The sequence below is a fragment of the Apium graveolens genome, chromosome 10 (genome assembly GCF_009905375.1).
Source record: "Apium graveolens cultivar Ventura chromosome 10, ASM990537v1, whole genome shotgun sequence".
Lineage (NCBI taxonomy): Eukaryota > Viridiplantae > Streptophyta > Magnoliopsida > Apiales > Apiaceae > Apium > Apium graveolens.
In genome coordinates, this window is record NC_133656.1 from 196350985 (window position 1) to 196372962 (window position 21978).

The 21978-nt window shown below is 31.7% G+C and overlaps 2 protein-coding genes across 2 annotated transcripts; both read left to right on the forward strand.

Moving 5' to 3' along the window:
- Positions 1–263: 263 nt before the first annotated feature.
- LOC141688812 (uncharacterized) lies at positions 264–3544 on the forward strand. The gene is made up of 3 exons (XM_074492922.1): positions 264–389; positions 888–1280; positions 2736–3544. The coding sequence occupies exons 2-3, from the start codon at positions 888–890 to the stop codon at positions 3273–3275; spliced, it is 933 nt and encodes a 310-aa protein (XP_074349023.1). The 5' UTR covers positions 264–389; the 3' UTR covers positions 3276–3544.
- Positions 3545–3628: 84 nt separating this feature from the next.
- Positions 3629–5132, forward strand: LOC141691553 (uncharacterized). The gene is made up of 2 exons (XM_074496283.1): positions 3629–4342; positions 4422–5132. Exons 1-2 carry the CDS (start codon positions 3629–3631, stop codon positions 5130–5132), a joined length of 1425 nt encoding a protein of 474 aa, XP_074352384.1.
- Positions 5133–21978: the final 16846 nt, after the last annotated feature.

Genomic DNA, 21978 nt, shown 5'->3' on the forward strand with positions numbered 1-21978 from the left:
ATTACAAAATTTTTATAATCAGTCCGTGTATCGCACGTGTGTGTATAACTGTCCCAACATCATAAACAACATTATCAATAAGTCAATACCATCAAAGAGAGACATATAGCACCTGTTTGGCGTTTCTAGTAAGTTCACTTAGTTGGGCTTAAGCCCATAAAAACTTATCATGGAGTGTTTGGGTTCTAACTTATCAACTACTACCTCAAATGGGATAAGCCCATAAGTGAAATGTACCTCACCCGATACTTTTTTCTTCTCCACTTATTCATCACTAACCTAGGCGCCCCTCTCTCCCCTCTCTCTCCGCTCTCTCCCCTCTCTGCTCTCTCTCAATTTGGCGCTCAAATCCGGTTCGATCTCTCTACACCTGTTTCGGTTCTCATCAGGTATCTCCCCTCTCTCCCTTATGTATATATTTGTGTGTATTTAGTTTCGTTAAAATAGCAAATCTGATTGGTTTCGTGTATTTATTGACGTCGATGTTAATGATTTGTGTATATTGGAAACGATAATGGTCTTTATTCTGTAAACCTTTTGATCTATAAGTTGAAGGTTAGTGCCTGTAGTAACAAGTATTCTTTATTCTGAGTGATAGACTAATTAGAAGAGAAGTGGAAAAAATGGGTGTGTCAGGTGCCTCATATGGATTATGAGTTGCTATAATTTTTATTGGACTTGCAATTTGGCTGGTGCTATTTCTACACTCCTATCATGCCATGGGTTCTGATTATTAATATTGTCATTTGCATCAGTGAGTTTGTTTATGTAGATGTAGGAAATATGTGACTAATGAACAACATATAATTATCTGCACTTCATAATTTGTTTTTTGATGTATGAAATTCTTTAAGGTGGATCATTGATCGATGTAATGGTTTGTGCAGATGTCAAGGGCACAATCGAAGATACGGCGACGGGATCAACCATCAGGTGCGGCTCCTCCCGTAGGTGCGACTCCTTCTGCATCATTTGCTGCCAAGTGGGGAGATGAAGAACATGATTTATTTGTCAGGCTATGCTACGATCAGGTTGTTAAAGGCAACAGGCCTAACACCACTTTGAACAAAGAAGGTTGGAAAGCTGTGTATCTTCAATTTGCTGCTTGTTCAGGAAAGGATCCCGTTTGGGATTTAAGAAAACTAAAGAATCATTGGGATGCGATGAGAGAAGATTACAAAATTTTTAGGAAATTGAAGTTTGGGCAAACTGGTTTGGGATGGAACGAGTTGACAAAACAATTTGAAGCGTCTGATGAATGGTGGAAGGAGAAAATTAAGGTACATCTTTTACAATTTACAATTTACAATTTCATTAGAGATGTTGATATTGATTTCTGGCAATGTGATTTAGGTTTGCTTATCTGCTTATGTGTGACTTTGCAGAACAAAGGTCGAGAAATGGGTATTAATATAGATGTAATAATCAAGATATGTAAATGTGCTGCTAAGTTTTTTAATTGCTGTTGGCAAGTGTACCTAATTTGATCCAAGTAGACAGGAGTATGTGTTTTGAGTTAACTTGGGTTCACAGCCCTTGCCTTGATACAGACAACAATCAATATACAAAAGAATGTACTAGTGAGACATCTAAAGCTGTTCTAATCAAGAGAAGTTCTTATTCAATGATTGAAACACTGTATAGTGGCTATTAACAGCCAAGTATGTCGGCAGTTTCTTGATGTATATCTCAGTTCTTGTTGAGGGATTTTGCTCAATTTAGTCATTTTTACAAGTTCACTTACACTTCAATTTTCTCATCTGAAGTCTGAACTAGGTTTTATTATATCAACTTCTACACTAACAATATTTAATAAGCATCAGTCCAGTACAGTTGAAAAGATTTCAATATACATGCGGAGATAATTCTGTTGTGATTATCTGCTAACCCCATCATCTCCTACAACTTTGATAATTCTGGTTCTATTCCTATATGCGGAGATATATTTATATCATTACGATCATCATTGACAGAAACTTATAGATAATTCTTAATTAGTATGTGATAATAAATCTAAGAATATACTGTATTAGAAAAATTAAACATTAGTATAGCACTTCACTTTATTTGTAATGTTCTGCTGTTCAGGAAAAAACTCGCTTTATTCAATTTTAAGTGATGGAGATATACATCATTAATAGATATTTCATGCTTATAACTCAAAAAGCTACAAAATAACAGAAGATTGAACTTTATTATAGATTGAGAAGATTGAACTCATGCGACAAGATTATATCATGCGACAAGATTGAACTCAACTGAGAAGATTTGTATTAGTAGTGTGATTAATGATACTGATTCTGATGCTGTTGGCAAAACATTTTAACTGTTCTCTGTATAATATATAAACAAGTGGAATTGTTTGTGCTAGTATTAAATTATTTTTAGTATCATATGTGCAAGGCTGTGATTGTAATTTTGGTGTCGTAAGGAGTTATTAATTGTTCTATACATGCTTCTGTACATGATACATTAGTATAGCACTTCACTTTATTTGTAATGTTCTGCTGTTCAGGAAAAAACTCGCTTTATTCAATTTTAAGTGATTGTTGATTTCCTTTCTTGTACTTTCTTAACATGCTTCCCTCGTACTAGCAAGGTGTATTAGATTAGTTAAGCATGCTTCACACTATCTGTTCTAGAACAGATTCATCAGAGGCTTGTATCAGAAAACAGTAATGATATATTGTTTTAATAGCTGTGCAAAGTTCTAATATTTGGTATAATTCTCGCAGGAAAATCATAAATTTAGCAAATTCAGGAATAAGGATATGACGTATTTCGTCAATTACTATGATACATTGTTCGGTGATGTCATTGCAACTGGTGAGCGGGCAAAAGCCGCGAATAACTACTCTGCGGTGAATTTAGAGGAGGGTGAAGATATTCCAGATTTCGGAGAAGATGATGGGAATGAAGGCAGCGGTGACAGCGACGATAACAACTATGAAACACCACAACCACCTTCGAGGAATCTATTTCCCACTAACTCTTTTAGATCTGGTTCGAGCAGTGGGCAGAAAAGAAAGAAATCAGGAGCAGAGTTCGTTCGGGAAGGGCTTGATGGTTTAGTAGCAGCCATGTCGTGCAAGAGTACTGCTGGTAGTGCAGAAGACCGCAGCTTGGACGAAGCAATTGCCGTACTTGATGCCATGCCGGAAGTTGATGCTAGCAGTGACTTGTATTTCTTTGCTCAGCGGTATATTCTGAACACTGGAAACAGGACGCTACTAAACAAATTTAAAGGTTCAGGAGGTTCTTTTGATAGGCAGTGAAAACAAATTGGTTGTTATTTTATGTTGAGTTGAGTGTATTATTAGGGCCCCTGTCAAGTTGAGTGTATTATTAGGGCCCCTGTGTTTCAAAAACAGTATTCAACTGTTTGTCGTGAATGGCCTTTGCAGGATGAGGATTTTCAAATCTGCTTTTTTAAAAGTAGTGTAGATTTATCCTGTTTGTACTATTTCAAATGTGACCAATCTGTACTGTGAATTGTTCTACTTGTGAAACTAATAATTTTCTTCTGTGTTCATGTACGTTTGTTTATAAATACTAGCTTCAAAGTTTTCATCTTCACATTCAGCAGAAGCCATAAACTTGTTAGAAGCCATCAAGTGTAGCATCTCAAATGGATCCATATGGTTATAACCCTTTTGGTTATAATAATTCTGAAGGTCAGACTTCTAATACATTTGATCATTTTGCTTATAATACTGATGGTACGTCTTCTTTTAATACAAATGTAGAGCCTTCTTATATATTTAATCCTTTTCCTCAATCTTCGTACGAGAATAATTTTTGTATCCAGTCAAACCATGCATATCAATACGATTTTGAAATTCCGAATGAAACTGAGGAAGATGAGTCAAATTTGTTGGATTGGCAAACGGTTTGTCGTGCTGCTGCTTACACATTGGTGTATTATTATGAAAGCTTTGTACACAAAGAGCCATGTCATGATTCAATTAGAACGGGAGGTAAATTAATTGACGAAATAATGAAAGGGAATGAAATTCGTTGTTATCAAGATTTTCGTATGCCTAAAGATATTTTTATAAGTTTTTGTCGATTATTAGTAGATCGTTATGGGTTGGTTCCCACACAAGGCATGTCTGAATATGAGGAAGTAGGGATCTTCTTAATGACTGTTGCGCATGGGTGTGGGAATCGTTTAATGCAAGAAATGTGGAATCACTCTGGTGAGACTATTAGTCGACATTTTCATTCTGTTCTACAAGCTGTTTGCAGACTGGCAAGTGATTACATTAAACCGGCTTCAAATTATAATACGGGATGTGGTTATCATACACCTCAACATGAACGATATCATCCATATTTTGAAGTAAGTGTATATATTTATATCCAAATATTTTCATGACTTCTGTTGATAAAAATTAATATTATTTCAATATTAATCGCAGGATGCTATTGGAGCTATTGATGGTACTCATATTAAATGTCGAGTAAAAGAAACAGAGCGTACACCCTATTTTGGTCGAAAGGGATACGCCACTCAAAATATTATAGCAATCTGTGATTTTAACTTGTGCTTTACTTTTGCTTGGGGGGGCTGGGAAGGGGGAGCACATGATAGTCGTATTTTAAATGAGGCTACAACTCAAGGGAATCTGAATTTTCCACATCCAAGTGGAAACAAATTCTATCTTGTAGATGCAGGTTATGCACACAAAAAAGGATACATGGCTCCGTATAAAGGTTCAAGCATTAGATATCATCTTGCAGATTTTCGTCGGGGTGATGGCAGCGAACGTGTACCACGAAATCCTAAAGAAAAATATAATCATCTTCATTCTTCTTGCAGAATGGTTATTGAGCGAACATTCGGGGTGTGGAAAGCTAGATTTGCTATTTTAGCAAATATGCCGATGTATAAGATAGATACGCAAACTGATATCGTTCTGTCCACGATGGCGATTCATAACTACATTAGAAAATCAAATTGTAGTGACAGCGCATTTCGCACGGCCGAAAGAGAAAGTTATATTCCTCCAGATTCTACTACAACAACTAATAGGAGTCGAGAATCCGAGATAGATGAAACTGATGAAACTGACGGTAGGTGGATTGCGCTGCGTGATAGTATCGCTAATAGTATTCATAACAGAGCATAAATGTTGTAATATCTCGATCTTTTTATTTGACCATTGTAATAAATAAATAAATTATTAAATTTCATTCTAATAAAATTATATATTTATATGCTCAAAAAATTATTACTAATTTTTTTTAAAAAATTTAACTTATAAGTTATTTTACCAAACACTCCACTTTACTTATAAATGAAACATCCAAACACTCAAATTAACTTATTTGTTAAAAAACACTTATTACATATATGTCACTTATCACACTTAAGTCATAAGTTACTTATTTTAAGATTTCCCAAACGGGCTCATAGTATGTACGAGAGTTCCAACCAAAATCAGCAGAAAAAAATTTTAACCAAAATTATTTTTGCCTCCCTTATCGAAATTCAACCAATTTGTAGAAAAAAAATAGTAATCATGATAAAAATTCAAAATCATCCAAAAAAGTGATTTGGAAAAGAATACGAGAAAAATTAATAATCAAAACACATGTTTTAAACCCAACATGTGTTAGCCACAAGAATCGACTCTCCATCAAATTATTTGAGATCGAACCATAATTTTTGATATCATGATAAAATATATATAGGGTAGAGAAAAAAGTAGGGTTTTATTATAATTTAATTTGTTCTCGATTATAATATAAAAGAGCCTTATATATCCAACAATCGAACATTAATAAAAAAACATCATAACAAGGAAATTATTATTATAATAAAACTATCCAATAATAACATTATACACCCTTTCCCAATAATTTGTTTACACTTTTATTTTTGAGATGTCCATTTCAATTTTTTGTATTACTAATTTTTCAATGATAGTAAAGTTTTTATAATATAAAAAGTAATCACATTCACTACTTAACTTCATTATACCTACTTTATACATAAAATATTAATTGTTCTTACTATTTTATTAACTTTATTAATAATTTTCTAAATTGTTATCATTTTTTTAATCTCGATATCTAAGCCAAATATAAAAAGTTTTTGAAAGCCACCGTTATTACTGGATTAATTGGTGATAAAATATGTCTCTCATTGATTTTCTAATTTATTTGAATATGCCGATACATGTCCTAATCCTACCTTTTTTAATACGTGACAAGAAACTTTTACCAAAATGTAATAATAGGGGTGCTATAAAATAGCATAGTAAAGTGAAAAATAACAGGGGGGGGGGCGATGCTTGAAAAATACGTTTGTAAGGAGCACTTTAATTGTGTGAGGAAAAGGCTGCAAAATTTGTATGATTTTTGTGAGACCACTGTTATCTAGGGATATTATTATTCACATTTTCACTAGTCCTTTCTGATCTATAAAGAGATTTCCCTTCCCATTATTTCACTTATTTGGTCCCTGTATTTGTTGGCATGTAGGGTTTCAGTTTTCACTAGTTTTTTTCATCAATTTCTCCTTCATTCAAAACTATAAAATCCCACCTTCTCATTTGTATACCTCGATACGATTTTCAAAATTGTTAGCAAATTATGATGGATCACAGATATAATACTGATAATAAATAATAAATAGATAGAACACGAGTAGATATATAATCATAAATTAAAATGTAAGGATAAATTCTTGATCATTAAGTACTATACAAGTATATATAATTTCGCAAATTAAAATGTTCATTCCAAAAATATTTTGAAAACATATACAAATAAATACATCCGTGCAGGCTAATAAATTTTACATATAGGCTCCTGCACTTAATAATTTTCGAATCTCCTAGATATAAAACGTATAACAGGGTTCTAAATTGATTTGTTAGAATTTATTATATTTGCACTCCTTTTATATAATGAGACGAATTTGATAGTTTATGATAAGGTATCAACGTAAAACTCCTTGAGTTGTGTTTTTAATTAGGTTTCGAAAAATGATGAATTTTAATAATAACCTTTAAATTAGATTGTAATTGCATTCTAAAAATTTGTTGAAATTAGATGGTCTTTTTTTGTAATTTCAAATTTAATATTTTAATTAAAATCTAAAAGGTTAACAAAAGTTTCAAAATCTATATTAAATGTTGCAATTCAACTTTTTTCGATTGATTAAATTTTCTTTTGGAAACTAAATTTATAATTTGAAAAATTGAAGCATTAGTTTAGTAGGGTCTTGAACAAAGGCGTGATATAACATGGGATCATATGTAATTAAAGGACTTTTGTCTTTTTTGTCCTTAGCATCCAAGAAGATCTACACACACCGATAGCTACTTCACGATTTCATACCGACTCCTTTATTCTATTTCTTTGAAACAAAAGAGATAATAATAAAAATTGAGATGACTTCATTGTATTTTCATGATTGGAAGTTTTATATTTCTGGAGAACAGTACATAAATTAAGCTATTCCCTACCTCCGTTCCGATTATTAATATATTTGTGATGTGTGACACAGAGTTTAAAAAAATTATAATATTTTATTTTAAAAAATAAGAAAAATAAGTAAAGTGATGAGATTAATTAATATTTAATGTATAAGTGAGTATAGTGGAAGAAAGTAACGGATATAAATAAATGTAGTTATTTTTGAGGTGTCTATAATTGAGAGGAAAGTTTCGAAAATGAAATTGTATATAATTGAACGTAACAGAAAGATATGAACATTTTTACACTTCCAAAAAATATACAATATATTAAATAAACAATGTAGATATTAATAATGCGAGAACATGGTTATATATAAATTGACCAAATTTGCAAAAATTGTCATTTTAAAAAATATTTGATCGATTTGATAAATTATTCAATTTTTTTAAAATTCGCCGATAAATTTACATATTAATTGTTCAATCGATTATTTTCAATTTTTGAAATCTTTAATAATGAGAATGCAAAAAACAAATAATCCCTCCATCCCATTTTAGTGGTCACATTTTGGGGAAAAAAATTGTGTGTAAATAGTTGCCAAACTCCCATTTCAATGCAATTTTTATCAGTCTTTTTATGTCTACCCGTATTCCTATTCCGGGTGAATTTATAACTAATACACTTATATTTAATTTAATATTCAATATAATAATTAGAAGTATACATATAAATAAGCTATACAATTTAATTTGTGTAAAATATGGATTTTTTGCAAATTTGATAGTGGAGAAGATAATTAATTACAAAAGTAGTTTCAATTTTAAAAGTTTTACATTTGAGTTAATGTCCATCGTACAAATAACTGGTGCAGTCTAATTAGACAGCAACTTAATTAAATGCAGGTGGATAGAGGCAGGCAATTAGTTGGACAAGACAGGACTATAAAAAACACACTTCTCTTTCTCATCACAATTCACAAGTGTCCGATCATTAGGTTTGGTCGGTTTGGTTTTACAGCTCAGTCATTAAACAAAACTGTTAAGCATTCCATCTCACAATTATTAGTAGCTTAATAATTTAATAGTTTAGAGGATGTATAACACTGTTTATTTATTTTTTTAATAATCAAAATTGGGGATAACCGTTGAACCAAATTATACCTCATTCCGGTTATTTTAGTATAGTATATAAATTATATAATTGATGAGATTTTATTCATAAATAATAATGTAAATATTTGTTGTTCATGAGTGACATTCGAATCTGAAAACTTATATGTATTTTTATAATAATAGAAATGTTTGTTGTTGACTGGGTTCGAACCTGACAACTTATATGTATCTTTATAAATAATAATATAAATGTTTGTTGTTAACGGGATTCGAACCTGAGAACTTGTGGAGTGTACTTTTTTAGTATTTGGATCTAACGGCTCTGATTCGATGAAGAAGATCCAACAGTCGTGATGAAATTGGATAACTAAAATGAGAGGTTAACCAAATTATAAATTATACCCCATTTCAGTTATTATAATATAGTAATAATATAAATATCATTAACATAGATGTATATATAAGAAGTAGGGTGCGCAAATCTAAAAACTAAAAATTATAAATATTATAAATACGACTCATTTTTATTGATGAAAACTTTGTGTATACATCATTTTTATTGATGAAAACTTTGTGTATACATCAGGTTTACCATTATTGAAAAGGAAGAGCTAATCAAATATATAGTAGAACCTCGATAAATGAATATCTTTGAGACCAAAAAAAAATATTCATTTGGCGAGATTATTTATTTATCGATTAATGAATATAATATTTATTTATCGATAAATGAATAATAATTCATTTAGATGATATTTTTAGACTTTTTTTTGTAATTATATCATTTTTTAATAATAATGATGAGGCAAATGATCCCGAACCCGATGATAGCATCACTATACCACAATTATCCTCAAGAGAAGTTTTTCAAGCTATTATCACTATAAAAAACTACCTGCTGCAACATAATCAAAATATTCCAGAAGTGGTGCATGCTTTACACAAAATCAAGGATCAGATGCATTTTGGGGGAGGAAAGAAACAATCAACTTTGGAGACATTTTTCGAAAAAATATGACGTATTAATGTGTTTGAAAATTATTCATTGAATGAAATGTATTCATGATATATTATATAAATAAAAATATATTATTTGAAATATAATGATTATTCATTTATATTTACATAGGGCCTATAAAGACATCATTTGTATTTATTCGTTAATGCATTAAGCGAAAGTATTCGTTAAGCCCATTGGACCAAGTTGGGACCGAAGAAATTTATTAATTAGACGAGGTTATTCATTTATCGAATATTCATTTATCGAGTTTTTACTGTAATTAGTTAAATATATGAAAGTTTAGTATTTATTGTGTTTATGAGTACACCACAAAAAAATCGTAACTATAATTACTCTTAGTTATAAGTTAAATTATGAGCACACTTGGATAGGTAAATTTATTTTTATCGTATAGTCCTGAGCTCAATTATCATTTACTCCAAGAATCTCTGAGAATATATAATCATTTATAAGGTTATAAACGTATTTGTAAAAAAAATTGTAAGTTAAACGATGAGAAATAGAAAAGTATGCGGTTATTCCCGATGTTCATAGTAGTACCAGAGGGGGATTTGTTGGGAGAGTTACCAAAATTAAATTAAAGTATTTGTAATAAGTTTGGCTGACTTTGATCCACTTCCTAAACTTTCGGCCTTTTACTGTTACCTAGATAATTATATTTATCTAGCCCAAACTTATATACTCATCAAGTTTTTACAGATAATTATGATAATTTTGTGTATTAATTTTAAAAAATAAAAAGTATATTTCAAATAAAATTAGATATATTTTCTAATAATACAAGTTCTAAAAATTAATTATTTATATATTATACATAATTTATGGTCAAAATTTAAATAATTTGACTGTTGACTACTCAAAACTGTACATATAATATGAGATGGAAAGTATAAATTTTATGTTTTAATAATTTACAAGCCCATATGTTTGGCCCATATAAAATATTACTGTTCACAAAAATGTAATATTACCCAGAAATTTATTTTGTTGATTTAAAATATTTGTTTGTGTGCTCCTGAAATACTATAAGAGATAAAAGAAGAGTAAACAAATTCCGGATTTTTTACGAGGAGATAAAATGATTTGATTTTGCGTTGGTTTTGGTATCGAAATTGTTATCATACATTTTCCAAATTTTCATACAGGAGCCCCTCCATAAATAGGTTAAATGAACCATTGAAAAGGTTAGTGTATATATATATTATTTATAAAATACGAAATATTAAAAGTTTGGTATTCGTTCGGTCGGTACTTACTGAAATTACTTAATTATTCTTAATTATTCTAATTCTAATTATTGGGTCGATCAATTCTAATTCTAATTGATATTGAAGTCAACTTACTCTATTACTTTATCAATTTTATTTCTATTTTATATCAAACTCTATATCATTATAATTTATATTAAATTCAACTTCTTCTACCAATTTTTTTTTTCATAACGAGTTCTATATTATTCTAGTTTGTTATTTTGGGCTAAATTAAATTTAAGCAAACTAAATATAATTATTAAGATTTAGGTTTAAGATAAAATAATAATACTATCAATCCTCCTAAAAAAATATACTAATGAACTAAATTAAACAAAATAATATATTTTATTCATCCAAGATAAAAAAAATACATTATACAATTGATTCAAACTAACACAAAAACTAAAATAAAAATACAATTTGACAAGCATAAACAAAATCATATATAATAATTATTCAGTCTAAAACAAAATTATCTTATTAATCAAAAAAATTAAAAATTAACTAAAATAATTAGTTTGATTTGTTCGGTGTATTGGCTATCAGGCTAAAGTAAAATAATGTAAACTATAGATCCGAGATAAATCAAATTAATATTAAACAAAATATAATTCATATCCTATTGATGTGAACTAAAAATTCAAATTTTAATTAAAACATAAATATTTTTTTATAAAAATATACATAGAATCATCAATAAAACTATATCATTCAATGAGTAATATTGTCTTTTTCAAATATCTTTATAGAGTTCTAGTTAATCGATTAAGTAATCATCATGCTAAAATAATATTTTTTTTCAAAGGTCCCAACATAATCGAGACATTACATTTTTACTCTCAATAAAATAATAATTTCACAATAATAATATTTTTCACTTACGAGTGCTATCACTTTAAATAAGTTTAAATGTTCTAAAAAGTTATGAACATATATGTCTACTAGCATAATTATCATGAAGTTATATCATTTAAAATTTTAAATGGACAAAATTAAGAATTAAAATCAATAATAGACGAAATATTAAAAGTTTGGTAGTCCGTCGGTCGGTATTTGCTGAAATTACTTAATTACCCTTACTTAATTATTCTAATTCTAATTATTGGGTCATTCAATTCTAATTTCAATTGATATTGAAGTCAATTTCCTCTATTAGTTTATCAATTTCACTTCTTTTTTACATCGAACTCTATATCATTATAATTTATATTAAGTTCAACTTTTTCTACCAATTTTTTTTCATATCGAGTTCTATATTATTCTAATTTGTTATTTCGGGCTAAATTAAATTTAAGCAAACTAAATATAATTATTAAGATTTAGTTGATATAATGTGACTCGGGTTAAGATAAAATAATAATACTATCAATCCTCCTGAAACAATTATACTAATGAACTAAATTAAATAAAATAATATATTTTATTTATCCTGGATAAAAAAATACATTATACAATTGATTCACACTAACACAAAGCTAAAACAAAAATACAATTCGACAAACATAAACAAAATTATATATACTAATTATTAGGTCTAAAACAAAATTATATATAAACTATTGATCCGAGATAAATCAAATTAATATTAGACTAAGTATAATTCGTATCCTATTGATGTGAATTAAAAAATCAAATTTTAATTAAAATATAAATATTTTTTCTAAAACTATATCATTCAATCAATAATATCGTCTTTTTCAAATATCTTTTATTGAGTTATCGTTAATCAATTAAGTAATCATCATGCTAAAATAATATATTTTTAAGGTCCCAACATAATCGAGACATTACATTTTTACTCTCAATAAAATATTATATTCTCTATAATAATATTTTTCCCGTTACGAGTACTATACCTTTAAATAAGTTTAAATAATCTAAAAAGTTATGAACTGTTAGATCACACACACTGTAGAAGGGGGTTGAATACAGTGTTTACTACAATCAAATCGAATATAAGAACTAAAGTAACAGAAAACAGATTTTATTCAACATAATAAACTCTGTTACAATATGGAACTATCCTCTCTCAGTGATGAACAAATTATCACGAGAGCTGTTAGGGTTACAAAGAATAATAACTTCGATAATGATAACACTTATAGTGTAAACCCTATGTCTGTGTTTATATACTACACAGTTACAAAATAATGTTCTAATTGATATGGAATATAATACTGCTTCCTAAAATATATCAACTAGTTATCTTTTCTTCCAAGTATTCTATTTTTCATAGAATTCTTTCTTCATGCATATTTCTTTCTGTCTTAGTCTCGATCTTCTTTCCTTTCAATCAGCCGCCTGCCTTATCTGAAAGTCATCTTAAGTCCTGATATTATCTTCTGATAATTATCTTCTGATAACTTAAAATCTGATAACTTAAGTTTTGTCTTCAGTATAAGTGCTGGTTTCCAGTTAAATACTGATTTGTCCTGTTAGATAGGATCTGAAAACTAAACACAAATCATATTACACATGACATTATCAAATATATCTAACAATCTCCCCCAACTTGTAAATTAGCATAATATACAAGTTCAATAAATATTTGATGATGTCAAAAATATTAAGTACAAATGCATGGGAATTTGACTAGATAACTACAACTTACAGTCCTTTCAGCTTTACCATCTTAAGGTCTGATAACAGCTTCAGTCTGTATACACTTCAGAATTTAAGCAGTTGTAGATCTTTGACTTGGCTTCAATTTTTGATCTCTTTGATATCAGGAGTTGTTCTGAGATAGTTCTTCAACAAACATCTCTCAGCATATTCAAGTTCCTTGACCATCCTCCTTTTAGCATTTATCAATTCAGCTCTATCTTCACCAATTTGAAAAATAGCTGCTCTGAGATCATTTATCTTATTTTTTCTTATCTCCTGATCTAGTCTGATTAGATATGCCTTGTTAGACTCTAGATTGAATTCAACAGCCTTATAACCCAGAAAAGTAATTATGATCTTAGCAGAGTTAGGCTTCATTTCGACAATATCACCTCTGTGATCTCTGTACTTGGGACAGTATGTGCTGTCAGACTTTACAGAATAAAGCTTCTTCTGTCTTTGAATTTGAGATTTTAAATAACCTGCAACACTATCTGTTAATCTGTCTTTCACTTGAAGTAGAAATAGAACATGTTCCAGTTCCTCAAAATACTTCAGTGGTATAGCATTCTGCCTAATCTGGTATACCCTTCCATCTGTCATAAAATATAACAAGATATGTTCTTTCAAAAAGGTATGGTAAACCATTTGTATAGATTCAAGTCGATTCAATCTTTCAGGAGTTGCTCCAACACCTGGTTCACTTAAGGAAGTTGAATCATTGATAGTGTTATGTACTTTTTTTTCATCAGAACTACCCAATCCAGATTTATCTCTTGCTTCCTTTCCTGTAATAACTCTTGCTTCAAAACCACTTGTTGCAGTCTTCAAAGGTTGAGCCTGTTTAGCTTTGGTGAATCCTGGTAGGAGTATCTTTGAAGGTTTAACATGAGCAATGTCAGAGGTTTCCTTTTCCTTATCTTCTGATATCAAGCCAACTTGAGCTATGTCAGAGGTTGCTTGCTTCACTGTCATATCAGAACTTACTACATCTTGACTCTGAACAACATGCGCCATGTCAGAGGTTGTTTAAAAAATCTTCTTTTGCATCAGAGTAAGATTAGCATCTTCTTCATCATCAATTATTTCTTCATCCATGAATGGCATATAAACCTTTATAGATTCATCAACTTTTTCTTTGCCCTTGGACCTTGAATCAATTTTCACTTGTGATTTGGCTTTGGTTTCCTCAGAACTTGTTCTTTCCTTTATCACAATACCCTTAGGCTTTGGAATTTTTTTTTCAACAACAAAAGCTTTAGATTTTGTCTTGACACCTTCTGCTTTGAGTCTAGCTTCTTCTTCCTTTAGACTCTCAAAGTCCATTCCTGGATTTTCTTTAAGAAATAACTGCTTTTAAATTTCTTCATCAAGTTCCAGATGTTCACCAGAACTTATCTTTTTACCAGTATCAGAATTTATTCTTCTCCCAGTATCAGAACTTGTTCCTTGACTTGTAATTCAAGATTTACTTGATGAAAATCCTTTGCCTTGACCTTGACCTCTACCCTTGTTAGATTTTCCCTGATCATCATTTTCATCATCCTTTCCCTTCAGTGTCTGAATAGATTTGCATTTGGACTTAATCACTTTCTCCCCCTTTTTGGCATTAGAAGGTAAAAGAAGAGAGACAAGCAATTCCACCGAGGATCGGATCTCATTGAGTTGATTTTGGTGAGAAGCTTGAATCTTCAGAATTTCATCAATTTGACTTTGTTGCTTCTCCTGAGTTTTCTCAATGTAGGCAATTATGTCAAAGACCGGCTTGAAAAATCTGTTCTTTTCAAGTTTAACATTCATATCTTACCGGATCAAAGTTTCTTGAATTTTATTCACCTCGGCATGAGTTGTTGAGTGTTGACCCTGAGGGTGTCTAGTACTCAATGCAGTAACTCTTAGATGTGCCTTGAAATCATCATTTAACAGTATTTCATCAGCTTTTGCCAGATGCTCAGCAAGAATCTTTTCAGAAGGAACAAAACTAACTGTGTTCCATTCCTTAGTCCACTCCTTTCCTCTAGGAGTTTCACTCCAAGGTACTGGTGCTTCCCCTGTAACAAACTTCTTAACTAAATCAGCTTTATTAACTGTTTGTTGAGGTGCATGTCCTGATGGACCAGCTGCATCAGCATCTAAATTAGCAGCAGCTTCACCAGTAGTTTCTTCATTGACAGCATCAGAACTTTTAGATCCTGCAGTATCAGCATCCTCTGATAAAATAGCAGTATGTGAGGCTATAGAGGCTTCAATATCATCCTCTAAATTCTGATCTGCAACCAGGTTCTGATCAACATTCAAAATTGATGTTGTTGGTGGAGTGAGTTGAATTGGTGGAGCTTCCAAGTACAAAACCTCAGGCACAATCAAGTTATGAATATCAATTTCAGCACGTGTACCTGGTTCTTCAGTATGTACTGGATCAACTATAAATGACATAGGAGGTATATGCATTCTGTCTTGAGCAGTTTCTAGTTGTCCAGAAGGAAGTGATTCAATAACAACTGGTTCTGTTGAGATCAGAGATTCCTGATCCCCTTCCTTAGTTGCTTCCACTACATCCTCTGAATCTGACTCAACTATGTCCCTGTGAGCTCTCTAGTTCTTTATTTTCTTCAACGGCGGTGACACTGTAGGAGCTTTATCATTAAAATTTAACTTTCTAAGCCTTTTGAGGGGCCTAGAACTCCCAGTTACAGTATCTTTCTGAGAAGAAACCTTCTCAACTTTTATAACAACAGGTTCTGATATGGGAACCTGTTCCTCAGTTGTTTCCTCAAATCAACAGAATTTAATCAAAACATTCATCACAAAATAAAAATTAAAAATCGATGAAGTAAAGATTAATAAATTGCAATTAAACATGCACAATCACATAATTTGAGAAACAAAGAACAAATCTTGCAATTAAAGAAAATTTTATTAATATAACAGATGATTAAATTTCATGAAATTTATCAATTACATGCAAAAATTACAAGATAGTCCTATTCTACGATTCTTAACATCAACAGCCTTAGTCCTAGACTAAGAAGACCTAACGGATGATTCGTTCTTGCTGACAGAGAACTTCTCTCCTTTCCTCTTTCAACCTATCAAGATGGAGGTGATACTCCATTGGTAATAACAAGAGTTCCATGTGAACCTCTTGTGGAACTGAGTTCCAAAGCTTGTCAGAAATGGCGGTGACATGCCACTCCTGTTGCCATTCATCACAACTCAACTCGATGTTAAAGGTTTCATAGTTCAGGAATATGTTGAAACAAACCATTTTTGTTGATATGAATAAAAAGAGAGTGAGTTTGTGAGAAAATGGAATATTTTTTGGCCGGAATGAATGGTCGGTTTAAATAGCCAATGGAATACCAAGGGACGTGAGGACTGGTTAAAAATTACAGGTAAAAATAATGACCCCTCGACTCCCTAGACTGATGTGTAATAATAACAGCCAGTAAAAGATCTAAAGCCAGAGTTAATGGGCACGGGATATAATAATAATTACTGTGCGCATGCAGTTTTTCAAGACATACACGCTAACCACTAACCCATAATGATTATGACTGTTTTATCTCACATTAACTAATATTCTGTAAAAATATTATCGTTCCAGTAATGGCAAAAAATAAACCAAGTAAATAAATACTGCCACGTCAGCATCAGAACTTGATTATTATCAGGATTTAAAAGTCATCAGAATATGGCTCCTTAACTCGAAAAGTGAATGTTTATTCCATTAATTCTTCACACAAATACTAATATGGTTTCATCAGAACTTAATCATCAGAACTTCTATCAGAACTTGTCCTCGGAATTTATGCAATCGGACACATAAATTGTTCATCTAAAACAACATTTATCACCACAGTAATTTTTATCATTCATATGAAGTGTAAGTGTGTGCATTAAGCTAAATATCAGACAAAGAGTAAAGTCTGATTCACTTCAGTATATCTTAGAAATAAGGCATAACTAAGAACTTTACTCAAAATCTGTCATTATTCTGAAGCCTACTATTGAATGAGTTCATGCACGAGTCCACCTCAGCTGTTTTGTGCTCATTTTATGCATCTTTTGAAATTCCATTTTACAGTGGCTTCTCTGTGTAAGTGAGTCACGACTGCTTATCAGAATATATATTGTTATCAGAGTATTTCTCCAATAATCATAGAGTGTGAAAAGTCACCAAGAAATTTTTTTATTTTGCTTTTCTAATGCATATTACTTAATACCAGCAATGCACTTGGGTCTTCCCTTCCACATTTTTACTCTAGATCTCAAAGGAGTACCTGATTTTTATTTCTTTTCTTTTCTTTTGATAAGTGAGGCTTATCAGCACTTAGTACATCCATCAAATTTACTAACATCAGAACTTAACAGATAAGAAACACTATTCTAGTTTTTGACTTAGTAATAAGATACACAAAGTAAACTTAACTAAGCTCAATATCAGAATTTGCTTGTGTTAAAAGATTTCCACATAAACAATTACTTCAAACATGGTATCTTTAGTATATTAAAGACTACTTGGTCAGCATCTAGCACAGTTATCCTTATTGGATTGAATAGTCACAGAAACATTCATATCACTATCAGAGTTTAGAAATTCACATCAGACAACAATCAGCACTTAAGCAAATTTCAATTTAAGCACAAAATACACAAAGATAGTAATATCTATAAATACTGATCATAAAATCTGATGTATCAAAACATAAACTAAGCAGATTTAGAGAAAGAACCTGAAACCATTCCGAGTTCATTTACCAATCTTGTAAAAGTAGCCTCACACAGTGGTTTTGTGAAGATATCTGCTAGTTGTTGATATGTTGGAACAAAATGCAATTTCACTATACCTTCATCCACATGTTCCTGTATGAAGTGGTACCTAATGCTGATGTGCTTTGTCATTGAGTGTTGAACTGGATTACCTGTCATAGCAATAGCACTTTGATTATCACAGTAAATAGGGATTTTAGAAAATTCTAACCCATAATCCAGTAACTGATTCTTCATCCAAAGAATCTGTGCACAACAGTTTCCTGCAGCAATGTATTCTTCTTCTGCATTTGATGTGGAAATTGACTTCTGTTTCTTGCTAAACCAAGAAACCAATCTGCCTCCAAGAAATTGGCAGCTTCCACTTGTGCTTTTCCTGTCAATTTTGCATCCTGCAAAATCTGCATCTGAGTAACCTATTAGCTTAAAGTCTGATTCTCTAGGATACCACAATCCTAGATCAGCTGTACCCTTAAGGTACTTGAAAATTCTTTTCACAGCTGTTAAGTGCGGTTCTCTTGGATCTGCTTGAAATCTTGCACAAAGACAGGTAGCATACATGATATCAGGTCTACTTGTAGTTAGATAGAGTAGAGAGCCAATCATACCTCTGTAATCAGTAATATCTACTGATTTACCAGTATCCTTATCCAACTTAGTTACAGTGGCCATAGAAGTGGATGCACTTGAACAATCTTGCATTCCAAACTTTTTCAACAAATTTCTGGTGTACTTAGATTGAATAATAAAAGTTCCTTCTTCATTCCGCTTGACTTGAAGGCCCAGAAAATAGTTAAATTATCCCATCATACTCATTTGATATCTTGAATGCATCAGCTTGGCAAATTTCTTACAAAGTCTGTCATTTGTAGAACCATAAATGATGTCATCAACATATATTTGCACCAAAAGTAAGTCCTTTCCATGGTTGAGGTAGAACAGTGTTTTGTCAATAGTCCCTCTGTTAAATCCAATTTCCAGAAAAAACTGAGCTAAAGTCTCATACCATGCTCTTGGAGCTTGCTTAAGGCCATAAAGTGCTTTATCAAGCCTGTAGACATGATTGAGAAATTTGGGATCTACAAAGACTGGAGGTTGTTCAACATATACCTCTTCTTCCAATTCTCCATTGAGAAAATCACTTTTCACATCCATTTGAAAGACTTTAAACTTCTTGTGAGCAGCATAAGCCAAAATTATCCTAATGGCTTCCAATCTAACAACTTGTGCAAATGTTTCATCATAATCAATTCCCTCATGTTGAGAGTATCCTTTTACAACCAGCCTTGCTTTGTTCCTTGTAATTATGCCATCACTGTCAGTTTTGTTTCTGAACACCCACTTTGTACCAACAACAGACCTGTTCTTTGGTCTTGGCACTAGGGTCCAGACTTTATTTCTTTCAAATTTATTTAACTCTTCCTGCATTGCTTGCACCCAATCAGCATCTTAAAGAGCTTCTTCCACTTTCTTTGGTTCAGTCTGAGATAGAAAAGAATGATAGAGACATTCATTTAATGTAGCTGTTCTAGTTCTGATACCTGCATCAGGATTTCCAATAATTAAGTCAGGTGTATGTGCTTTAGTCCACTTTCTTGCAGATGGAAGGTTCTCTCTAGAACTGGATGTTGCCCCATGATCCATGCTGTCTCCATTAATATTTTCTGATGCTCCCCCTGAAATTATGCTCTCTGAGTTGGATCCTTCAGAATTTGAGTTTCCAGAAATATCACAACATGAGTTTCCAGAATTATTAGAACTTGGCCCATCAGAACTTGAAGAGCCTGTTGTAGGTTCTGATGCTTCTTGAGATGTGGTTGGATCTTCAGTATGCTCCCCCTGCACAGGTTCATTTTCCTTTGGCGTAGTCACCACAGTTTTAATAACATCAGAGTTTAATCCATCAGAGTTCGCAGTATCCGGATTTAGATTGTCAGGAGTTACAGAATCAGAATTTAAAACTTCATTTTCGAATCTCAGCTGATCATGATCATTGAAATCTTCAAGTCCAGTAATCTTCTTATCATCAAAAGAGATATTGATCGATTCCATGACAACCCTTATTTTTAAATTGTAGACTCTGAAGGCTTTTGTGGAAAGTGGATATCCAACAAAAATTCCTTCATCAGCTTTTAGATCAAATTTGGATAGCTGTTCGGGATGAGTCTTAAGAACAAAACACTTGCATCCAAATACATGAAAATACTTCAGATTTGGCTTTTTTTTCTTCACCATCTCATATGGTGTCTTTCCATGCTTCTTAATGAGTGTAGCATTCTGAGTAAAACAAGCAGTCTGCACAGCTTCAGCCCAAAAGTAGGTTGGCAACTTTGCTTCATCAAGCATAGTTCGTGCAGCTTCAATAAGAGTTCTATTCTTTCTTTCAACAACTCCATTTTGCTGTGGAGTTCCAGAAGCAGAAAATTCCTTCTTTATTCCATGGTTTTTGCAGAACTCTTCCATAATCAAATTCTTGAACTCAGTGCCATTATCACTTCTTATGATCTTCACAAAATCTTTGACCAATTTATCCAGTTGCTTGACATGATCAATCAAGATAGATGCAGTTTCACTTTTTGTGTCCAAGAAATACACTCATGTGTATCTGGTGAACTCATCCACTATGACCATAGCATATTTCTTCTTTGCAATAGACATGACATTCACTAGACCAAATAGATCAACATGTAGTAGATGATAAGGCTCAAGAATTGATGATTCAGTCTTGCTCTTGAATGAAGATTTTCTATGTTTTGCCTTCTGACATGAATCACAAAGGCCATCAGGAGCAAATACTGATTTTGGCAGTCCTCTCACAAGATCTTTCTTGACTAGTTCATTTATATTGTTAAAATTTAAATGAGAGAGTTTCTTGTGCCAATCCCAGCTTTTTTCAATTGATGCTCTACTCAACAGACAGATTGCAAAACCATCGGTACTTGTTGAAAGCTTTGCTTCATAAATGTTACCATGCCTGTACCCTTTCAGAACAAATTTGCCTGTAGATTTGCTTACAACTTCACAATGTTTTTCAAAGAAATCCACATGATAACCTCTGTCACAGATTTGACTAACACTCAGCAGATTGTGTTTAAGTCATGAGACCATAGCTACTTTTTCAATGATGACATTTCCAAGATTGATATTGCCATATCCCAGAGTTTTTCCAATGTTTCCATCTCCATAAGAAACACCTGGGCCAGCTTTCTCCACAAAGTCTGATAGCAGGGCTTTATTTCCAGTCATATGTCCTGAACATCCACTATCTAGAACTAGGATGTTTTTTCTGTTGCCCTGCAATCACAAAGACCACTAATGATTAGTTTTAAGGACCCAGACTTGCTTGGATCCTTTGGCCTTTTTAAGTTTATTAACATTTGCAGCGGATTTAGCATCAGAGTTTATGTTAACAGTTTTCTTATCAGAATTTGCAATATCAGACTTTGAACCAGAACTTACACTAGAAGGAATAATGCTAACTTTCTTTACAGAAGGTTTTATTTAATAATAATCATAGTACAAACTATGATATTCCTTACAAGTATAAATGGAATGCCATAAACTACCACAATAAAAACAAGGATTTTGTGGCTTATATCTAACATACTGACTCTTAATTCCTGAATTTGAAGGTAAGGAGTTTATGTTCTTATTCTTCCTGTAAAAAGAAGCCAGATGGTTAGAGTTTCCACAGTTATGACATGTTTTTCTAGGAGAATTAGGAACAGGCTTATAATTGTTACTTTTGTTCACACCTTCCTTTCCATTCCTATTTTTCCTAGGT